Source organism: Oncorhynchus mykiss, chromosome 18 (genome assembly GCF_057628025.1).
Source record: "Oncorhynchus mykiss isolate SJ-2025 chromosome 18, ASM5762802v1, whole genome shotgun sequence".
NCBI lineage: Eukaryota > Metazoa > Chordata > Actinopteri > Salmoniformes > Salmonidae > Oncorhynchus > Oncorhynchus mykiss.
The window spans coordinates 59956115-59978055 of record NC_143039.1 but is presented as its reverse complement, the minus strand read 5'-3'; the positions used below and the strand labels follow the sequence as shown (position 1 = coordinate 59978055).

The 21941-nt window shown below is 42.9% G+C and overlaps 1 protein-coding gene across 6 annotated transcripts in view; it reads left to right on the top strand.

Annotated features, from left to right (window-relative positions):
- The window catches only part of trak1b (trafficking protein, kinesin binding 1b), a 51598-nt gene that overhangs the window by 13167 nt on the left and 16490 nt on the right, over nt 1-21941 (top strand). For 4 of the 6 annotated variants that reach the window (XM_090208909.1, XM_090208905.1, XM_090208906.1 and 1 more), the window contains exons 2-5: nt 943-1227; nt 1398-1592; nt 15021-15214; nt 15514-15617. In XM_090208909.1, the coding sequence (XP_090065035.1) occupies nt 15047-15214; nt 15514-15617 (272 nt within the window). In that variant the 5' untranslated portion in view covers nt 943-1227; nt 1398-1592; nt 15021-15046. The remainder of the gene's footprint in view (nt 1-942; nt 1228-1397; nt 1593-15020; nt 15215-15513; nt 15618-21941) is intronic. The other 2 variants (XM_090208908.1, XM_036953075.2) reach the window with 1 other exon arrangement.

Below are 21941 nucleotides of genomic sequence, written 5' to 3'. Positions count from 1 at the left end.
GTGTGTGTGTAACTGTGTGTGGTGTGTGTGGTGTACTGCAGCCAGCTGTTCAGATGAAACCTCTGCTCACCTCTCTACTCTCTCCATCTGCAGTCTAAAATAGAGTGGTAGGCAGACATGGATATTCTAGTACATCAGCAAAATACTGTACTAACCTGGTCCTAGATCTGTTTGTGCTGTCTTGCCAACTCCTCACGTATGAAAGTACAAATAGAAGTAAATAGGGGGCCTCCCGGGTGGCGCAGTGGTCTAAGGCACTGCATCACACTCTGGGTTCGAGCCCAGGCAATTGGCCTAGCGTCGTCCGGGTTAGGGAGTGTTTGGCCGGTAGGGATATCCTTGTCTCATCGTGCACTAGCGACTCCAGTGGCGGGCCGGGCGCAGTGCACGCTGACCAGGTCGCTAGGTGCACGGTGTTTCCTCCGACACATTGGTGCGGCTGGCTTCCGGGTTGGATGCTCGCTGTGTTAAGAAGCACTGCGGCTTGGTTGAGTTGTGTTTCGGAGGACGCATGGCTTTCGACCTTTGTCTCTCTCGAGCCCACCATAACTACTAACAATTGGATACCACGAAATTGGGGAGAAAAAGGGGGTAAAAATGAAAAAAAAAAAAAAAAAATATGTATTTAAAATTTTTTTTTGAAGTAAATAGTATCCAGAGTAGAAGCAGTGTCACTGCAGTAGTTAGTAGTTGTGAGTTGCTATGTGCCCATGCTCTGTCCATTGCATGTTTGGTTGGCAGGAGGCCAAGTGCACTGTCAGAATGTTCTAGTGGTCTACTGATTTATAAAGTGTCTTCTGTCTGTCTCTTTCCCCAACATTTATCTAATCTCTCTTCTTCACCCTTTCACTTTCTCTTTCCAACCCCCCTTCTCTCTCTCTCTCTCTCTCTCTCTCTCTCTCTCTCGCTCTCTCTCTCTCTCTCTCTCTCTCTCTCTCTCAGCCCCCTCTCGCTCTTCCCCTCTCTCTTTCTCAGGTTTAGACCTCTGCACCTCTCCTTCCTCCGCAGGTACCTGGTAACCTAGATAGAACTCCAGGTCTGTAGGCACATGGCCCTCCATTCTCTCCCCCAGTGAGAGGTGAGCCACGCTGGCCTCCCCAGCCCCCGCCCTGCCCCCGGACCCAGAGCCAGAGCCCGGCCCGGCCAGCCGAGAGGAGGAGCAGTATGTGAGCCTGCCTGAGCCACCCACCCCACCACCACCATGCAGGGACGCTGAGACCCTCACTGGTAGGTGTGTGTGTGTGAGTGCGTTTGTAAGTCTGTGTGAGTGCGTATGAATGTGTGTGTGCATCTACTAACAAGAATGAGAAAATAGTTATAGGATGTGATGTGTCTCCTGTTTCTGTCTGTGATACTTTTCTCATTCATAAATTCATTCATTCCCCCCCCTCCCCTAGATGTGTGTAACGCTGCTGACCTGCCGGAAGTTGAGATCATCAGTCTGTTGGAGGAGCAGCTGCCGGTGTATCGGTTACGTGCCGACACCGTCTTCGGTTACGACCATGACGACTGGCTACACACACCGCTACTGTCACCAGACGCACGCATCGACCTGACCACAGAACAGATCGAGGAGACGCTCAAATACTTCTGTAAGTGTTTGTGTGTGAGGGCAGTTATGTGTGCAGTATAGTGTAGGGTTTGTGCTGTTCTAATGCTTGGAGAGATGACAGGCAGTTTCCACACAGGTTCTAGATCTTCTCTGTTACATAACTCAGAAAGTATATTAGATCTCTGTGTGTATAATGTATAATGTACAGGCCGTGGCTCGGGTGGTTGATGTCCTGGAGGGCAGGTAGTTTGCCCCCGGGATGGGTTGGGCAGACCGCACCACCCTTTGGAGAGCCCTGTGGTTGCGGGAGGTGCAGTTGCCATACCAGGCAGTGATACAGCCCGACAGGAGGCTCTCAATTGTGCATCTGCCACCTTGCCATGGTTAAATGCGGTGGTTCGCGCTTTCAGTTTTGCATAACAGATTTGACAACATATTAAGTGTGTTCCCTCAGGCCCCTACTCTACTACCACATATCCACAACCCAAAATCCATGTGTACGTGTGTGTATAGTGCGTATGCTATTGTGTGTTTGTATGCATATGTCTGTGCCGATGTTTGTGTTGCTTCACAGTCCCCGCTGTTCCATAAGGTGCATTTTTATCTGTTTTCTAATCTAATTTTACTGCTTGCATGAGTTAGTTGATGTGTGTTAGCAGTTGATGTTATTGTTAACACAGACCCCGAAGCAAATCAGGGGGAGAAAAATAGGCTTATTCAAAGGGAACGGATCATAGCTGTTATTCTGAGAAGTAGATGTTCATTCTTCCCTGTCCTCGGTGATTCTCCACAGAACAAAGTGACAGGATGTAATTTATAGCCCCCAACCCTAGCCTGTTGTTGATCAATTAGAATTCCTTGCAGTAAAATTGGGCCAATGGCCAAATAACAAGTGTCCTGTTTCAGGCTCAATGTATAGACTATTCAGACCAATGAGATCTTGCCACATGTAGCTATGAGTCCAGGACTGAAACCCCTACACAGATTCTAACCAGATGTTGAACTGGAAAACAACTATTTCCATTGATTGTTAATTCCCTATTGACCTCTAGTCCTCTGCGTTGTGGATTATCTTAAAATATTCTTACATGTGGAGTAGAGTTCTATGTAGTCATGGCTCTATGTAGTACTGTGTGCCTCCCATAGTCTGTTCTGGACTTGGGGACTGTGAAGAGACCTCTGGTGGCATGTCTTGTGGGGTATGCATGGGTATCCGATCTGTGTGCCAGTAGTTAAAACAGACAGCTTGGGTGCATTCAACATGTCAATACCTCTCACAAATGCAAGTAGTGATATAGTCAATCTCTCCTCCACTTTGAGCCAGGAGAGATTGAGATGCATGTTATTAATGTTAGCTCTTTTTCTGAGCCAATTTTCTGAGCCAATTGCAATTTTCCTAAGTCCCCCTTTGTTCCACCTGACCACACGAATGAACAGTAGTCCATGTGCGACAAAACTATGGCCTGTAGGACCTGCCTTGTTGATAGTGCTTTTAAGAATGCAGAACAGCACTTTATTATGGACAGACTTCTTCCCATCCTAGCTACTGTTGTATCAATATGTTTTGACCATGACAGTTTACAATCCAGGGTTACACCAGGCAGTTTAGTCACCTCAACTTGCTCAATTACCACATTATTCATTACAAGTTTTAGTTGGTTTAGGGTTTAGTGAAAGATTTGTCCCAAATACAATGCTTTTAGTTTTTGAAATATTTACGACTAACTCATTCCTTGCCACCCATTCTGTAACTAACTGCAGCTCTTTGTTAAGTGTTGCAGTCATTTCAGTCGCTGTGGTAGCTGACGTGTATAGTGTTGAGTCATCCGCATAGACATACTACACTGCCTTTAATCAAAGCCAGTGGAATGTCATTAGTAAAGATTGAAAAAAGTAAGGGGCCAAGACAGCTGCCCTGGGGAATTCCTGATTCTATCTGGATTTCGTTGGAGAGGCTTCCATTAAAGAACACCCTATGTGTTCTGTTAGACAGGTAACTCTTCGTCCACAGTATAGCAGGGGGTGTAAAGCCATAACACATACGTTTTACAGCAACAGACTATGATCGATAATGTCAATCGTCGCACTGAAGTCTAACAAAACAGCCCCAACAATTTTTTTAGCATCAATTTCTCTCAGCCAATCATCAGACATTTGTGTAAGTGCTGTGCTTGTTGAATGTCCTTCCCTATAAGCGTGCTGAAAGTCTGAAAGTCCACAACTGTACATTTGGCGAAGCATGACAACTCAGCGACACAATGTCTCAACGCAGCCTTATAAGGCTTGGTTGAGGGATCAAAATGATTATAATACAAGCATTTAAAGATGCAGATGGTCTCATGGAATTCTTATTCAGTTCAAGGCACTTGGTCACATGTTTTATTTCTTCATGAAGAGTAATAATCCTTTCTTTACAAATGAAGGTATCCATCGAACCTTTCCCCGTGACAACTATGAACATGTCGCAGATTATACACTTAATAGCATGCCAGTCCCCAGCAGATTCAACGGCGTTTTCACTGTTGAAGGCCAACAGTCCAAGGGAACAAACATTTCCCGGCGGCCCTGGGGACTTATATGCTCCGTCCATGGCTGTGGACACCACCCGCCAGTGCCTTGCGTAACTGTGTTGTTGTCTGACTCTTGTTGAATGTGAAGAGCAAGAGAGACTTGCAGGGGGGAGGGTGATGGCTGGGTCGGTTGTCAGTGGCAGGTCGCCGGTTGTTTCTTGGTGCGCACCGGTCCGGCTGTGTGTTAGCGTTTGGTGTAGTCTCTCAGAGCTGTGTCGGGCGTGTCCCCAGTGTCTGTAGTCATGGGGAATACAAAACATACGGTTACAGCATGTACTGACCAACAACTGGAGTCACACTCACATGCTGTGTGACTTTCCTTTAGTAGTTCTATAGAGAGCGTTGTATAAGTTGAGTTCTTGGCAACCTGGCTCGGTTGTTGGTATCCAGCTACTAAAGGGACCGCGCGACGAACTTCCAGCGGTGGCAAGAGGAGGGCGACAAATGGACAATTCTTGATACACACAGGAAGCTGTTGAGTGTAAAAACCCGTCAGTGTTGAAGATGACCAACTGGCTGGCCCTTTTGTAGACCGGCGGACCAATTCAATGGTTTTTTAATAATAATAATAATAGTAATAATATATTTATTTATTTATTTTGGAACTCAGTCGGGGTCTCAACTTACTGTTGAGAGTTAGAATAGTAGAATACACAAGGTGCAATTTCGAAATGTAGTTGTGCATCAACAGTAACTTAATTAGCCTATGTCAGCTAACATTTTTTTAGATTGGCAAGTTTGTCTAGGGGCCAGCTATCTAAACATGGTCGTATTACCAACCTTTCTGGGGCCCACCGATCCTCAGTTATCATATAAAACTGCAAAAATGTGCCTCCACCCAATGGGAAGATGTGTAGAGTTGCAGGAAATTAGCTTTTAAATTATTTATTTTTCTCTTCGCTGTAACTAGGGGGCCAGCTAAAACGTTTTGCTCACAAGGTGGGGATATGGTAGTGGGTACGCAGACCGAGGAGCCTCTGCAGCCCCTGATAAGTTCTGTTTTTTGTTATTGCTCCACCCCCATCACAGTTTCCCATCCCTGGTGTATAGTGTATTCCTGAAGAGATATCAAATGGGTCTACACCAGGCCTGGGCAAATGCCGGCTCGGGGCCCGCGGAATCTTGCTCAGATCACATAAAGAATTTGCGATTGTAAAGTTTTGAAAAACGTATTTGTTATTCAAATTAAAAGCCCAATGAATCCTCGCCTTTGTGTAATGATTTAATTTAACTCCCACCGCTTGTGGGACATTTATTTTGAAAGCATGTATAAATAACAACTGCACGAGGAGACAGTGACTGACAGGCTGACAAACACATCACAGTTACAAATAGTAGCTAGCTAGAAATTGCAGTTTGTCAAAGATTTCAAGTAAAAGGAAAGTAGACAATGAATGTAGGGTGTTCCAGCAAGAGTGGACATCTAAATATGTATTTATTGAGGTATCAGGGAAAGCTGTGTGCTTAGTGTGCAAAGAGAGCATCGCTGCAACGGTTTTCCTCCTCTTCTGAGGAGGAGTAGGAAAGATCGGACCAATGCGCAGCCTGGTAAGTGTCCATAATTTAATTAAATATACCCGAACACTGAATAGAAAAGAACAAGAGAAATAAATGAAAACCGAAACAGTTCGGTATGATAAAACACAGACACAGAAAACAACTACCCACAAATCATAGTGGGAAAACAGGCTGCCTAAGTATGGTTCTCAATCAGAGACAACGATAAACAGATGCCTCTGATTGGGAACCATTCCAGGCCAAACACAGAAATACAAAAACATAGAACACATAGAATGCCCACCCCAACTCACACCCTGACCAAACTAAAATAGAGACATAAAAAAGGAACTAAGGTCAGGATGTGACAATCGCTGTCTTGAAAGACTACAACTTGTCCCGACATTTCCAGATGAAGAATGCAGAGAATTATAGGAATATGTCTTCAGAGCAGAGGGCAAGTGCATCGAAATAATTGCTTTCTCAGTTGCAAAAGCAGCAAGGTCTTTTCACAAAACTGCATTCAACAAACAACCGAATTGCGAGAGCTAGCTATGTACTGTTCCACAAAATTGCTAAATGTAGCAAGCCATTCGCTCAGGGCGATTTCATTAAATCATTTTTAATTGACTCTGCAGCAAAACTTTTCCCCGACAAGAAAGAGCTATTTGAAAATGTTTCCATGTCAAGACGAACAGTGACACGGCGTGTTGAGGACATCGCAGAGAATATGGAACAACAGTTGAAAGACAAGGTAAAGGATTTCACCTATTTCTCCTTGGCCCTGGATGAGAGCAGTGATGCATGTGACACGGCGCAGTTGTTGATATTCTTGCGAGGCAAAACCCCAGACTTTGAAATTACAGAGGAGCTTGCTTCAGTGCAGTCAATGAAGAGCACAACCACAGGGAAATATTTATTGGAGGAGGTTAGTAAGTGTGTGGCAAAGCTGGAACAGAGTTTTGAAAAGTTATCCAGTGCGACCACTGATGGGTGCCCAAACTTGACAGGAAAAAACGTTGACCTTTTGAAAAGGATACAAGATCAAGTAGCTGAGCTGAACCCAGGTCAGAAAATTATTTCCTGCATTGCATCATTCATCAGGAGGTGCTCTGTAAATGTGTTCTAAAAATGAGCCATGTTGTGGACACAGTCACTAAAGTGGTAAACTTCATAAGAGCAACATCTTTAAACCACAGGCAGTTTGTCTCACTGTTGGAAGAGACAGTCGGGTCATGCAGATCTACCCACCACACAAATGTGAGATGGCTGAGTTTGGGGAAGGTGCGGATCTCCCCTACCACACAAACATGAGATGGCTGAGTTTGGGGAAGGTGCGGATCTCCCCTACCACACAAACATGAGATGGCTGAGTTTGGGGAAGGTGCTTAAAAGGGTGTGGGAGCTGAAGTCGGAGATTGCTGAGTTTTTGCAAATTAAAAAATAATGAAGAATGGTTGGCTGATTTTGCCTTCACCGTGGACATCATGGACCTCATGGATGAACTGAATTCCAAACAACAATGGAAGTGGAACATTACTCCTACTGACCCTCCTACTGACCCTACTGACCCGCCAAGTAGAAGCCAACAATCTCTCCCACCTTCCGACACTACTAGTCTGTTCTCTATCAGATGACAACAGTCTCTCCCACCTTCTGACACTACTAGTCTGTTCTCTATCAGATGACAACAATCTCTCCCACCTTCCGACACTACTAGTCTGTTTCCTATCAGATGACAACAATCTCTCCCACCTTCTGACACTACTAGTCTGTTCTCTATCAGATGACAACAATCTCTCCCACCTTCCGACACTAATAGTCTGTTCTCTATCAGATGACAACAATCTCTCCCACCTTCTGACACTACTAGTCTGTTCTCTATCAGATGACAACAATCTCTCCCACCTTCCGACACTACTAGTCTGTTCTCTATCAGATGAAAACAATCTCTCCCACCTTCCGACACTACTAGTCTGTTTCCTATCAGATGACAACAATCTCTCCCACCTTCTGACACTACTAGTCTGTTCTCTATCAGATGACAACAATCTCTCCCACCTTCCGACACTACTAGTCTGTTCTCTATCAGATGACAACAATCTCTCCCACCTTCCGACACTAATAGTCTGTTCTCTATCAGATGAAAACAATCTCTCCCACCTTCCGACACTACTAGTCTGTTTCCTATCAGATGACAACAATCTCTCCCACCTTCCGACACTACTAGTCTGTTCTCTATCAGATGACAACAATCTCTCCCACCTTCCGACACTACTAGTCTGTTCTCTATCAGATGACAACAGTCTCTCCCACCTTCTGACACTACTAGTCTGTTCTCTATCAGATGACAACAATCTCTCTCACCTTCCGACACTACTAGTCTGTTTCCTATCAGATGACAACAATCTCTCCCACCTTCTGACACTACTAGTCTGTTCTCTATCAGATGACAACAATCTCTCCCACCTTCCGACACTAATAGTCTGTTCTCTATCAGATGACAACAGTCTCTCCCACCTTCTGACACTACTAGTCTGTTCTCTATCAGATGACAACAATCTCTCCCACCTTCCGACACTACTAGTCTGTTTCCTATCAGATGACAACAATCTCTCCCACCTTCTGACACTACTAGTCTGTTCTCTATCAGATGACAACAATCTCTCCCACCTTCCGACACTAATAGTCTGTTCTCTATCAGATGACAACAATCTCTCCCACCTTCTGACACTACTAGTCTGTTCTCTATCAGATGACAACAATCTCTCCCACCTTCCGACACTACTAGTCTGTTCTCTATCAGATGAAAACAATCTCTCCCACCTTCCGACACTACTAGTCTGTTTCCTATCAGATGACAACAATCTCTCCCACCTTCTGACACTACTAGTCTGTTCTCTATCAGATGACAACAATCTCTCCCACCTTCCGACACTACTAGTCTGTTCTCTATCAGATGACAACAATCTCTCCCACCTTCCGACACTAATAGTCTGTTCTCTATCAGATGAAAACAATCTCTCCCACCTTCCGACACTACTAGTCTGTTTCCTATCAGATGACAACAATCTCTCCCACCTTCCGACACTACTAGTCTGTTCTCTATCAGATGACAACAATCTCTCCCACCTTCCGACACTACTAGTCTGTTCTCTATCAGATGACAACAGTCTCTCCCACCTTCTGACACTACTAGTCTGTTCTCTATCAGATGACAACAATCTCTCCCACCTTCCGACACTACTAGTCTGTTTCCTATCAGATGACAACAATCTCTCCCACCTTCTGACACTACTAGTCTGTTCTCTATCAGATGACAACAATCTCTCCCACCTTCCGACACTAATAGTCTGTTCTCTATCAGATGACAACAATCTCTCCCACCTTCTGACACTACTAGTCTGTTCTCTATCAGATGACAACAATCTCTCCCACCTTCCGACACTACTAGTCTGTTCTCTATCAGATGAAAACAATCTCTCCCACCTTCCGACACTACTAGTCTGTTTCCTATCAGATGACAACAATCTCTCCCACCTTCTGACACTACTAGTCTGTTCTCTATCAGATGACAACAATCTCTCCCACCTTCCGACACTACTAGTCTGTTCTCTATCAGATGACAACAATCTCTCCCACCTTCCGACACTAATAGTCTGTTCTCTATCAGATGACAACAATCTCTCCCACCTTCTGACACTACTAGTCTGTTCTCTATCAGATGACAACAATCTCTCCCACCTTCCGACACTACTAGTCTGTTCTCTATCAGATGAAAACAATCTCTCCCACCTTCCGACACTACTAGTCTGTTTCCTATCAGATGACAACAATCTCTCCCACCTTCTGACACTACTAGTCTGTTCTCTATCAGATGAAAACAATCTCTCCCACCTTCCGACACTACTAGTCTGTTTCCTATCAGATGACAACAATCTCTCCCACCTTCTGACACTACTAGTCTGTTCTCTATCAGATGACAACAATCTCTCCCACCTTCCGACACTACTAGTCTGTTCTCTATCAGATGACAACAATCTCTCCCACCTTCTGACACTACTAGTCTGTTCTCTATCAGATGACAACAATCTCTCCCACCTTCCGACACTACTAGTCTGTTCTCTATCAGATGACAACAATCTCTCCCACCTTCTGACACTACTAGTCTGTTCTCTATCAGATGACCAGCGGGAGAAGTATACATCACTGCTGCGTGCTTTGAACAGTGAGTTTTCACGTCGTTTTGAAGATTTCAAAGTGTTGGAAAATGACATGCATTATGTGATCTGAGCAAGATTAAGCGGGCCGTGCTGAGATCAGTCGCTGGCCGCATACGGCCCCCGGGCCGGACTTTGCCCAGGCCTGGTGTAGGCACATGCATCTCTCGATGAACAAAACTTTCCAAAGATTTGTAGTCATGCTCAGAAGATGTTTGTACTGTTTGGGTCAACCTATGTATGTGAACAGACATTTTCAGTGATGAAATATAACAAGTCAAGACACAGATCATCTCTTACCGACTCTCACCTCTCAGCAGTCCTGTTCGTAGTGACGTCAGAAACTACCTGACTTCACTCCTCTAGTCAATGCCCATCAGAGACGTCTCTCCTCACACTGATTGAGATGTTTAAATGTAATTTTGAGTTGTCTCTCTTTCTTGTGTTTTTGTGCATACCCGTTAACAGGAGTTCTGTCCATGGTGCTGAATGCACACTGTTCTTTTCCCTCTGTATAGTTCATTGCATGTTTAATAATGAAAATACCTACCAAAAGGAGAACATGGATGTGGTTTATTTCTGTGCATGTTAAAAAAGTAAAATAAGTAGCATATCTGGATGTGATTTACAGTAGATTTACAATATCTGTCAACACAGTCTACATGATGTATAATCCTGTAATATGATTCTGGCCTGCTATGGCAAAAAATATATCCTAATGTGGCCCTCCATGGGAAATAATTTCCCAGGCATGGTCTACACCACCAGGGGGAAGTCCAATCAATCGTTCTCAGCCTTGTTTTGGTCTTGTGGGATGAGGTGTGTGTGTGTGTGTGTGTGTGTGTGTGTGTGTGTGTGTGTGTGTGTGTGTGTGTGTGTGTGTGTGTTGATGGAAGCTTAACTGTGATTATATAGGTGGATGGATGCTCTTTGTCCTTGGACAGAGAGGGAATATGTGTGTGTGTGTGTGTTTGTGTTTACTCTATTGAGATGGCCTGTGGGTGTGACTGGGAATGGAGGAGGGTCTGTCCCTGATTTTACAATCTCTGATTGGTTCCCTCTGTCTTCCTCCCCTCCAATCAGGATGCTATCTCAGCTACAGCTGTCACTCAGCAGTACACTAGAGTGTGTGTGTGTGACTTTCTTACCTAAGTACTGTCACTGTGGAAAGGAGAAGAGGGAGGGAATGAGAGGAAAGAAGGATGAGGAGGATGGAGAGAATAACAGGGGATGGATGTGAGCTGGAGGACTGGTGCTATGAGGAGGGAACTGAGGGTAACACTGGGGTGTGTGTGTGTGTGTGTGTGTGTGTGTGTGTGTGTGTGTGGGGGGGGGGGGGGGGGTGTCTTTGTTTTTCTGAGAGAGAGCGAAAGAGGGTGAGAGTTGTGTTAAGTGTAAACCTGTTTTTCAGTTTGTTGTAGAGAGATTGTAAGACCTTATCATTAAGGGAGATTTAGTTCTGTATTGTGTAGAGAGAATGGTGCTTCAGGCTCATATTTGATATTAGTCTGTAATGTGTTTAAGTGTAGCTTGTTTTCCACTCATAGTTGACTCTCATGTTGTGGCTCCAGAGAAGTAAAGGTTAGTATGTGCATAATTAAGCAATGAGGCCCAAGGGGGTGTGGTATATGGCCAATATACCACGGCTAAGGCCTATTCTTATGCATGACGCAACGCTAAGTGCCTGGATACAGCCCTTAGCCGTGATATATTGGCCATATATCACAAACCCCTGAGGTGTCTTATTGCTATTATAAACTGGTTACCAACATAATGAGAACAGTAAAAATACATGTTTTGTCATACCCGTGGTATACGGTCTGATATACCACGGCTTTCAGCCAATCAGCATTCAGGGCTCGACCCACCCAGTTTATAATAATGTTTAATAATGTGTTATAATAGGTTTAAAGAGGAACTGATGGAGCTGTGTGATGTTGAGTTGGTTCAGTGTGACCTGTCTACCCTCAGGCTCACAAACACTCCCTTACATCATATGTCTCAGTTTCTCAGCGTCTCGATTCATGTTTGTTTTTGTTTTGGTACTTGGTTTAATGACAGAATGTCAGGATTTAGGAAGTGTCTGTCTATTGGAGGTTGAGGAAGCTAAAGAAGCATTGTATTTTATGGATGCTCTAGCTCTCTATTACTGTAAGTTTATTGTAAAGATGGTTGATTTAGAAGAGGCTATGTTATGTTTTAGTGAGTTTTTAGGTCATTACTAATTAAATTGATAATTATAGTTCTGATCAATATCAGCTTCAGGCCTATTGAGCACATCAGCCGTGTGCGGCATGGAAAATAGTCCCCTTGTCTGAACCCTCAGTGTGTTCCAGGAAAAGTGTTCCACAGTAGTGATGCACGGGTTGACTCATAATCTGTGGCAGGTTTAGGGTAATGAAATATTGTGTGGATGAAGGGCGGGTGGCTTGCGGGCGGTCTGAATAAAGAGAAAATACCTTGAATACCTTAAATCCATAAAGGTATCATTGGTATCATTGCAATAATATATCTATAGGCTACACCTTGAGTTTTTTTTTCTTCTTGTTTTAGGCTATCTGGCATTAGTGCTGAAGCCTAAGCTTACATGCGCAAAATAGCCTACACGGCAATCGGAAAATATTTTTGGTAATGGGCAAAAGAAGTTAACGTCGATCCATGGAGGCAAAAAGGACAATGTGTCTGTGGTGTTGAGTTTAATTCAATACGAGAAAAGCTGCACAATGGAGAGTTGAAAATAAAGACAAGGGAGGGCCAGAAAAGTCATGTTTGAGGAAGATTTGGTGATTATGTTATGTGTGATGAATGTGAGGCGCAATACAAATTTGACAGTCACAAGATGGGGTCTTCAAATAGGCCTATGTCACATCAAGGGAACTGTAGCCTACTGTTCAGATGGGCTAAATGGAAACTGAAATCTGGACACTGACTGTAGGTCTGTAACCTCCCACATAGCCTTAATATTAACTCTGTAGAATTAAGCATTTCTTTCAGTAAAATTATACACCAAATGTATGCAACATTTAGACTGGGAACATGTGGAGAAATCTGATTTCTCTCAGCATCTTAAGAGAATGTGAATGCAAATAGATGCCATCTGTAGAGGGGCTTCTTTATCAGCATCATAAAAGATGATATTATGATGACATAAAATATACATCCAAACTGAAATCTTATCAGAAACATGTTGGGTCGTTTTCACAGCTTTCTATTTCCTTACAACTGGTCAAACATGATGTCATTTCGAGGTTTTGCACAGAGAACCTTTCCATTTTTTGTTTTGTTATTGAATTTTTCTCCCAGGTCCCTAATCGTCTTTGCTCTGCGAAAAAAGCAGAGATGACAGAGAACATTTTACCCATGGCAGCTACATTAAAGCATTCATTCTATTGATTTCTGACATTGTTCTGGTGAGCAAGGGTTTATTAGTGTTCTAGGGCAACATATAATGACAGAAGAGAAGCTGCATGTATCTAATTATAGACAAGTTGACTATCAAATAGTCTACCAAAATGTTGGAAATTATGAGCAGAAACGTACATGTACAGCCTTCAGAAAGTATTCATACCCCTTGACCTATTTGGTTGTGTTACAGCCTGAATTCGAAATGGATTACATTGTTGTTTTTTTCTCACCAATCTACACACAAGACCCCATAATGACAAAGTGAAAACATGTTTGTAGAAATGTTTTCATATTTATTAAAAATGAAGTATTCCCACTACTGAGTCAATACATTTTAGAATCACCATTGGCAGTGATTACAGCTGTGAGTGTTTCTGGGTAAGTCTCTAAGAGCTTTCCACACCTGGATTGTGCAACATTTGCCCAATATTATTTTCTAAATTCTTCAAGCTCTGTCAAATTGGTTGTTGATCATTGATCACCATTTTCAGGTCTTGCCGTAGATTTGCAAGTAGATTTAAGTCAAAACTGTTATTCGACCACTCAGGAACATTTACTGTCTACTTGGTAAGCAACTCCAGTGTAGATTAGGCGTTGTGTTTTAGGTTATTGCCCTGCTGAAAGGTGAATTAATATCCCAGTGTCTGGTGGAAAGCAGAATGAACCAGGTTTTCACGGAGGACGTTGCCTGTCCTTTTAAAAAATTTTAAAAATAGATTTTTATTGAATATTTAAAACATACAATCAACTTGCAATGAAGCCGCTCAACATCTACATCACATTAGACATTAGTCTAACAGACTCCCGAACCAGCGACCCATCAGCCACCGGCTCAACCTCCCAACCGCCAGGCCACCAGCCCTCCAAGATCCTCCCCCCCCCACAGTTCCCCAATAGTATTCCCTTCTTTGCTAGGCATTGGAAAACCTCCCTGGTCTTTGTGGTTGAATCTGTGTTTGAAATTCACTGCTCGTCTGAGGGACCTTACAGATGTGTGGGGTACAGGGATGAGGTAGTTATAAAAAATGCATGTTTTTTTTTATTGCACAGTGTTTAATACTGTAGGCCCATGCAACTTATTATGTAACTTTTAAAGCAAACCTTTATTCCTAAACTTAATTAGGCACGCCATAACAAAGGGGTTGAATACTTATTGACTGAAGACATTTCAGCTTTTCATTTTTTGTAAACGTTTCTAAAAACATTATGCCACTAACATTATGTGGTATTGTGTGTAGGTCCGTGACACAAAATCTCAATGTAATCCATTTTAAATACACAACAAAAATAGGAAAAAGTCAAGGGGTGTGAATATTTTCTGAAGGCACTATATCTAAATTAGGCAAACAAAAATCCTGCACTCCTGTTAAAAAACACATTCTTACGTGTCTGACTGTTCTGTATTAGCAGGTTAGTCTCGGGATCGGGCATCAGATTTTCACATTATCACATATAGTCTCTGATTGTTGGGTGCTTGCGGATTGATTATTAGCAATTGCGGGTGGGTGCGGGTAAACAAACAGCTGACCCGCGCACCACTATTGCCCGGTTCTCACTAGATGGCCATGCTGTAAAGGATGAAATGGACAATATCATTCGAATTGATTAGCAAGTAAATTAGTGTAATTTAGGGTTTGGGTTAGGGGTATGGTTAAGGATATGTTGAGGTTATGGCTATTGGTTAAAATCAGAGATCAATGTGTTCTTACTCTTCTCTATAAACAGTGTGTGTCAAGTCAGTTGTGTGTGTATTCTAGCTCCTCTCTCCATCCACAGTGCTATGTGCAGACAGAGTGGGCCAGATGACGAAGACCTACAATGACATCGATGCTGTCACACGTCTGCTGGAGGAGAAAGAGAGGGACCTGGAGTTGGCTGCTCGGATCGGCCAATCACTGCTCAAGAAGAACAGAACGCTCACAGAGCAGAATGACTACCTGGAGGTACAAGTGGGACACATCACAGAGGAGGTGAGAGAGACATTGGGTCACAGGTAGTCATTCTGCACACAAGTGCATGTACGCACACATGCATTTATAATAACTGAGGACACTAGTTCCTCATGCATAAACCCAGCTCTGTTTTTTGCCAATGTTGCAAAGTTAGGTGTCATTGGTCAGTTTTTTAAAATACATTTTGGCTATATTTTTTCAGTAGTGTAAACGTGACTTTTAAAGATCCACTGTTATAGGTATTTTGTTTTTGATATCAGTAAACAACACTGAGTGCTAGTGCTGCATCACCAGCTCAGTGATCTGTGTGTTCTCAGGTGGCCCAGCTGCATCATGAGTTGAACCTGAAGGATGAGTTGCTGCAGTTCTACACCAATGCATCAGAGGAGAGTGAAGAGGACTCTACTACTGGCTCACCCACGTTAGTATTGTCTGTGTGTTTACTATTCCTGACTGTCTTTCTCTCTCTGTCTCACTCTCTCACTCCCTCCTCTCTCTCTCTCTCTCTCTCTCTCTCTCTCTCTCTCTCTCTGTCTCCCCCTCTCTTTCTCTCTCTCTCTCTCTCACCCCTCCTCTTTCTCTCTCCCTCTCTCTCTGTCTCCCCCCCTCTCTCTCTCTCTCTCACCCCTCCTCTTTCTCTCTCTCTCTCTCTCTCACCCCCTCCTCTTTCTTTCTCTCTCTTCTCCCGCTCTCTCGCTTTATCTCTTTCTCCCTTTCAATTCAATTCAAGGGGCTTTATTGGCATGTTTACATCGCTAAAGCAAGTGAAAATGATCAACAAAAGTGAAATAACCACAAAAAAGTGAACAGTAAATATTACACTCACACAGGTTCCAAAATAATAGACATGTCATATTATGTCTATATAGTGTTTTAGCGATATGCAATTAGTTAAAGTACAAAAGGGAAAATAAATAGATATGGTTTGTATTTACAATGGTGTTTGTTCTTCACTGGTTGCCCTTTTCTTGTGGCAACAGGTCACAAATCTTGCTGCTGTGATTGCACACTGTGGTATTTCACCCAATAGATATGGGAGTTTATCAAAATTGGATTTGTTTTCGAATTCTTTGTGGGTCTGTTTAATCTGAGGGATATACGTATGTCTCTAATATGGTCATACATTTGGAAGGAGGTTAGGAGGTTAAGTGCAGCTCAGTTTCTACCTCATTTTATCTACTCTTGAGAGCCAGGTCTGCCTATGCCGACCTTTCTCAATAGCAAGGCTATGTTCACTGAGTCTGTACATAGTGATGGATTCTGGGGACTAACTCCTACATTTGGGATAGGGTTAATTATCAGGAATCCTATTGAAATATTTGGTGCTACACCAGAAGTTCATTGTTATCTGTAGGAGGAAGAACTCAACGGACACTGATTGCTTAAACCAAGTTTATTCTTCCCAAAGGGTCAATGCAGCTGTTCGATCCTCTGGAAGAATAAACTTGGCTTAAGCTTTCAGAGTATCCGTTGAGTTCTTACTCTAATAATAGAATCTAACAGTAGTCAAAGCTTTCCTTCATTTTGGGTCAGTCACAATGGTCAAGTATTCTGCCACTGTGGACTCTCTGTTTAGGGCCAAATAGCATTCTAGTTTGCTCTGTTTTCAGTTTGCTCTGTCCAATGTGTCAAGTAATAATCTTTTTGTTTTCTCATGATTTGGTTGGGTCTAATTGTGTTTCTTAGGGGACTCTTCTTCAGGTTCATCTCTCTGTAAGTGACGGCTTTGTTATGGAAGGTTTCAGAATTGTAATGATGGGCGGGGAGTCAGACGTAGGTGCAGGTGAAACGTTTTAATAAAACAACAAAACCAAGAACACGACACTAACATAAGGCCCCCCCGATACACAAGAACAATACCAACTGGTGAGTGAACATGGGAGAGTGACATATAAAGGGGAGGAAATGATGAAGGTAATGGAGTCCATCGTACGTCGGAGAGGAGGAGCAGGAGCAGACGTGACAGGAATCGATTCCTTTTAGATGGTTTTAGAGTTTAACTGCACTTTTCAAGATTTTGATAATTAGTGGGTATCGACCTAATTCTGGTCTGAATGCATTATTTGGTGTTTTGCGTTGTACACAAAGGATAGTTTTGCAGGATTCTGCATGCAGAGCCTCAATTTGGTGTTTTTCCCATTTTGTGAATTCTTGGTTGGTGAGCAGACCCCAGACCTCACAACCATAAAGGGCAATAACTGATTAGTATTTTAGCCTGATCCTAATTGGTATGTCAAATTTCATGCTCCTTTTGATGGCATAGAAGGCCCTTCTTGCCTTGTCTCAGATCGTTCACAGCTTTGTGGATATTACCTGTGGTACTGATGTTTAGGCCAAGGTATGTATAGTTTTTTTGTGTGCTCTTGGGAAACGGTGTCTAGATGGAATTTGTGTTTGTGGTCCTGGCAACTGGACCTGTTTTGGAACACCATTATTTTTGTCTTACTGAGATTTACTGTCAGGGCCAAGGTCTGACAGAATTTGTGCAGAAGCATCTAGGTGCTGCTCTATGCTCTCCTTGGTTGGGGACAGAAGCACCAGATCATCAGCAAACAGTAAACATTTGACTTCAGATTCTAGTAGGATGAGGTCTGGTGCTGCAGACTGTTCTAGTGCCCTCGCCAATTCGTTGATATGTATGTTGAAGAGGGAGGGGCTTAAGCTGCATCCCTGTCTCACCCCACGGCCCTGTGGAAAGAAATGTGTGTGGTTTGCCAATTTTAACCGCACACTTGTTGTTTGTCTATATGGATTTTACATGTTTTCCAACCGTTTTCCATCTATTTGTATAGCAGGCCCTCATGCCAAATTGAGTCAAAAGCTTTTTTGACGTCAACAAAGCATGAAAAGACTTTGCCTTTGTTTTGGTTTGTTTGTCAATTAGGGTGTTCAGGGTGAATACGTGGTCTGTCGTACAGTAATTTGGTAATAAGCCAATTTGACATTTGCTCAGTACATTGTTTTCACTGAGGAAATGTACAAGTCTGCTGTTAATGATAATGCAGAGGCTTTTCCCAAGGTTGCTGTTGACGCATATCCCACGGTAGTTAGTGGGGTCAAATTTGTCTCCATTTTTGTGGATTAGGGTTATCAGTCCTTGGTTCCAAATGCTGAAGATGTTAAAGAGTATAGCCAATTGGAATTTGTGGTCTGTATATTTTATCATTTCATGTAGGATACCATCAACACCACATGCCTTTTTGGGTTGGAGGGTTTGTATTTTGTCCTGTAGTTCATTCAATGTAATTAGAGAATCCAGTGAGTTCATGTATATGTTTTTGCTGTTTGTACTTTGTTATAGAGCAAAAAAGATTAGAGAAGTTGTTTATCAATACATCTCTGGTTTGGACAGATAACTCTTCATGTGGTTGTTTGTTTAGTGTGTCCCAATTTTCCCAGAAGTGGTTAGATTCTATGGGTTCTTCAATTACACTGAGCTGTTTTCTTTTTCCGTAGGGTATTTCTGTATTGTTTTAGTGATTCACCATAGTGAAGGCGTAGACTAAGGTTTTCTGGGTCTCTATGTTTTTGGTTGGATAGGTTTCTCAATTTATTTCTTAGGTTTTTGCATTCTTCATTAAACAATTTGTCTTTATTGTTCATTTTCTTAGGTTGTCTGCTTAAAATGTTTACATTTGATAGGGAAGCTGAGAGGTTAAATGTACTGTTTAGGCTTTCTACTACCAAGTTTACACCTTCACTATTACAGTGAAGTGTTTTGTCCAGGAAGTTGTCTAAAAGGGTTTGAATTTGTTGTTGCCTAATTGTTTTTTGTTTCTACACTACTTTCCTTCCATCTGTAGCATTTCTTAATATTGTGCAGTTCCTTTGGCTTTGATGCCTCGTGATTGAGTATTGGTCTGTTCAGGTAGACTGTGATTTTGCTGTGATCTGATAGGGGTGATAGTGGTCTGACGGTGAACGCTCTGATAGACTCTGGGTTGAGGTCAAGTGATAAAGTAATCTACAGTACTACTGCCAAGGGATGAGTTGTTGGTGTACATACCATAGGAGTCTCCTCGAAGCCTAACATTGACTATGTACAGACCCAGCGTGCGACAGAGCTGCTGGAGTTGTGATCCATTTTTGTTGGTTGTTTTGTCATAGTTTGGGGGGGAATATTGTCACCTCCAGGCAAGTGTTTGTCCCCCTGTGTGCTGAGAGTGTCAGGTTGCTGTCTAGTTCTGGCATTTAGGTCGCCACAGACTAGAACAGTCCCTGGGCCTGGAAATGGTTAATCTCCCTATCTAGGATGGAGAAGCTGTCATCATTAAAGTATGGGGAGATATACTGTAGGTAGCACACCTATGGACATTTTTCTCTGTTGAGATAATTTCCTTATTCATTTCGAGCCAGATGTAAACTGTTCCTGTTTTGACTAATTTAATAGAGTGAGTTAGGTCTGCTCTATACCAAATTGTGCTAATTTGGTTTGTTTGGGGTGGTCTTAGCTGGTTGGGGTGGTCTTAGCTGGTTGGGGTGTGGCTGGTGTCGTGTCTTTACTATCATTAAATTAAAGACTGTTTTTATTAAAGATTCTCTGTAATTAGTATTACGCGATCAACTGATAAATCATGTAACCGTAATTAACTAGGAAGTCGGGGCACCAAGGAAAATATTCAGATTACAAAGTTATAATTTCCCAATATAACCTTTCAGATATTTTCATATCTGATCAATAGTCTTCTGATTAATGAATTATTTATTTTACCTCACGTTAGTCTCATTCCAAATGTCGTAAATTGTTGGTTATCTGCACGAACCCAGTCTTCACTATGAGTCATCCATACATCAATTGTCTTAAATAATGTATTTATTACTAACTAAGTAATTCACATAAATGCATAAACAAAACAACAAAGTAAATATGGTTACAAGAAATGATAGGAGAATGTGTCCTAGTGGGCTAAACCGGCATGGCGGCTTGTTAGACAAAAGGGGAGTGGGGGTCAACTAAGAAGTCACTACAGAGTTAATATTTATAACAATTGAAATGCTAATCCTTTACACATGAACGCTCACCCATTCGGGAACAATTGCAATCAATATATATATTTACGCTCAGTGTGTCGTCTTGATCACTGTTGAAAAGTGTGTTTCTTTTGTAGAATTGTCCGTCTCTCTCTCTCTGTTGTGGTTATAGTGGATAGTTCAGAGTGACATTCATTCATGTTGTTGTAGAATGGAGGTTTCGGGGGTTGTCGTTCTTAGCGTTTAATGATACCGAATTCCTAGCTGCAGACTTGTTCTTATTCTGAATTTCTCAAAGTTGGGTTTTATTCGGAATTGCAGAAAAGGGGCTGTCCCAGGATGCCTGACCCTAACTGGGCTCATGGGCGGTCCTCTGATTTAGTTAAACTCAAAAGGGAATTGGAGTTTCCTTCATTAAACAGTCCAAAATCACATTACACAATTTTACAAACAGTGTCATACTCACTCATTCATCTTATACAACAATTAGATGTAAACCTCATATCTGAGGCTATTATATAAACAGCGTTATGCTAATGTGGCCACACCGTCTCCCATGAGCTTCCCCAAGTTGTAACAAACGGACCAGTTCGTATCTGGATTCTTCACCATTCTTTTATACCTTCTCCAGAACATAAACGTTGTTCGGACCTCAAGTTCTGTGAGGTCTCTATGAAACTTCATTCTATCTCTATATCCTGTGTGGCCATATGGCAGGGTCTTCCCTAGGAATTTACAACCTCACTCTGACCACAACAGTCTAGTTGTAGAAGCAGAGAGCGGAGGATGGTGCTCGCTGTACCCAAAGAGGGCAACGTCATGACACTGGTGAAGCTGTGGTCTGGGTGTAGGTCCTCTTGGCGGGGGTTCTCTCGGTGCAGGTCCTTTGGGAGGGGGTCTTGCAGGTCTGGGAGGGTGCCTCGCTGGTCTGGGCGGGGTGTCCATTGCTCTGTTGCTCCTGTGTGAGGTGCTGGGTCTGCGGTTGAGGGTGACATCCTTCAGGGTCCTGGCAAAAGTTGGGATTGCTGCCTTGTAGAGGTGGACCTGGTCGTAAAGGCTGTTCAAGTCTAGGGTGGAGTGGTGGGCCAGGTAAACATTAGGTTTTGAGGCACAGTCCCTGGAAATGCTTGCATTCACCCGCTGTATGGTGACAAGGTGAATGTATTTTCGTGGTAGCAGGGTGGAGATAACCACTTGTGCGTTGGGGAAAGTGGAAGACGTTTTTTAAATCACTCCCTTGAGTGCTGGGGCCACCCTTTCCTGCTGGGCCCTCGGGTCATTTGTGCCCGTGTGAATTATAATGTGGCTGGGGGACCCTAGTCTGTCCTCTGACAACACTCCAGGGCATGCCTAGATGTTTGGACACCAGAGTTTAGCAACTTGGTGTTTGGAAAATGTTTATTCTCTTTAATGTACAGTATTTGCCATTTGAGGAGCACAATTTCTGGCTTTTGTGTGTCCTCAGTGGATGTGTGGGGGTTGTCAGGAGAGCTATCGGGAGAGCTGAGAGGGACTTCACCGGCCTCTGCATTTGGGTGGGGAGGCTGTGAAACTTTTCTGCCATTGTTAGGCTCAAGAGTTTTCACACCTCACTTCACACTTCAGTGCTAATTGAAGTTGCAGCCAGGTCAGTTCTGTCCTAGCAGTTTGGTAGCTTAGTAGCCTTATTTATTCATCTTTATATAACAAAATGACCTAGAGATTATTGTCTTTTACTTTTCTCCTTCAGAAGTAGGTTCAGACTGAACATTACTCACTTAGTTTTGTGTTTGGT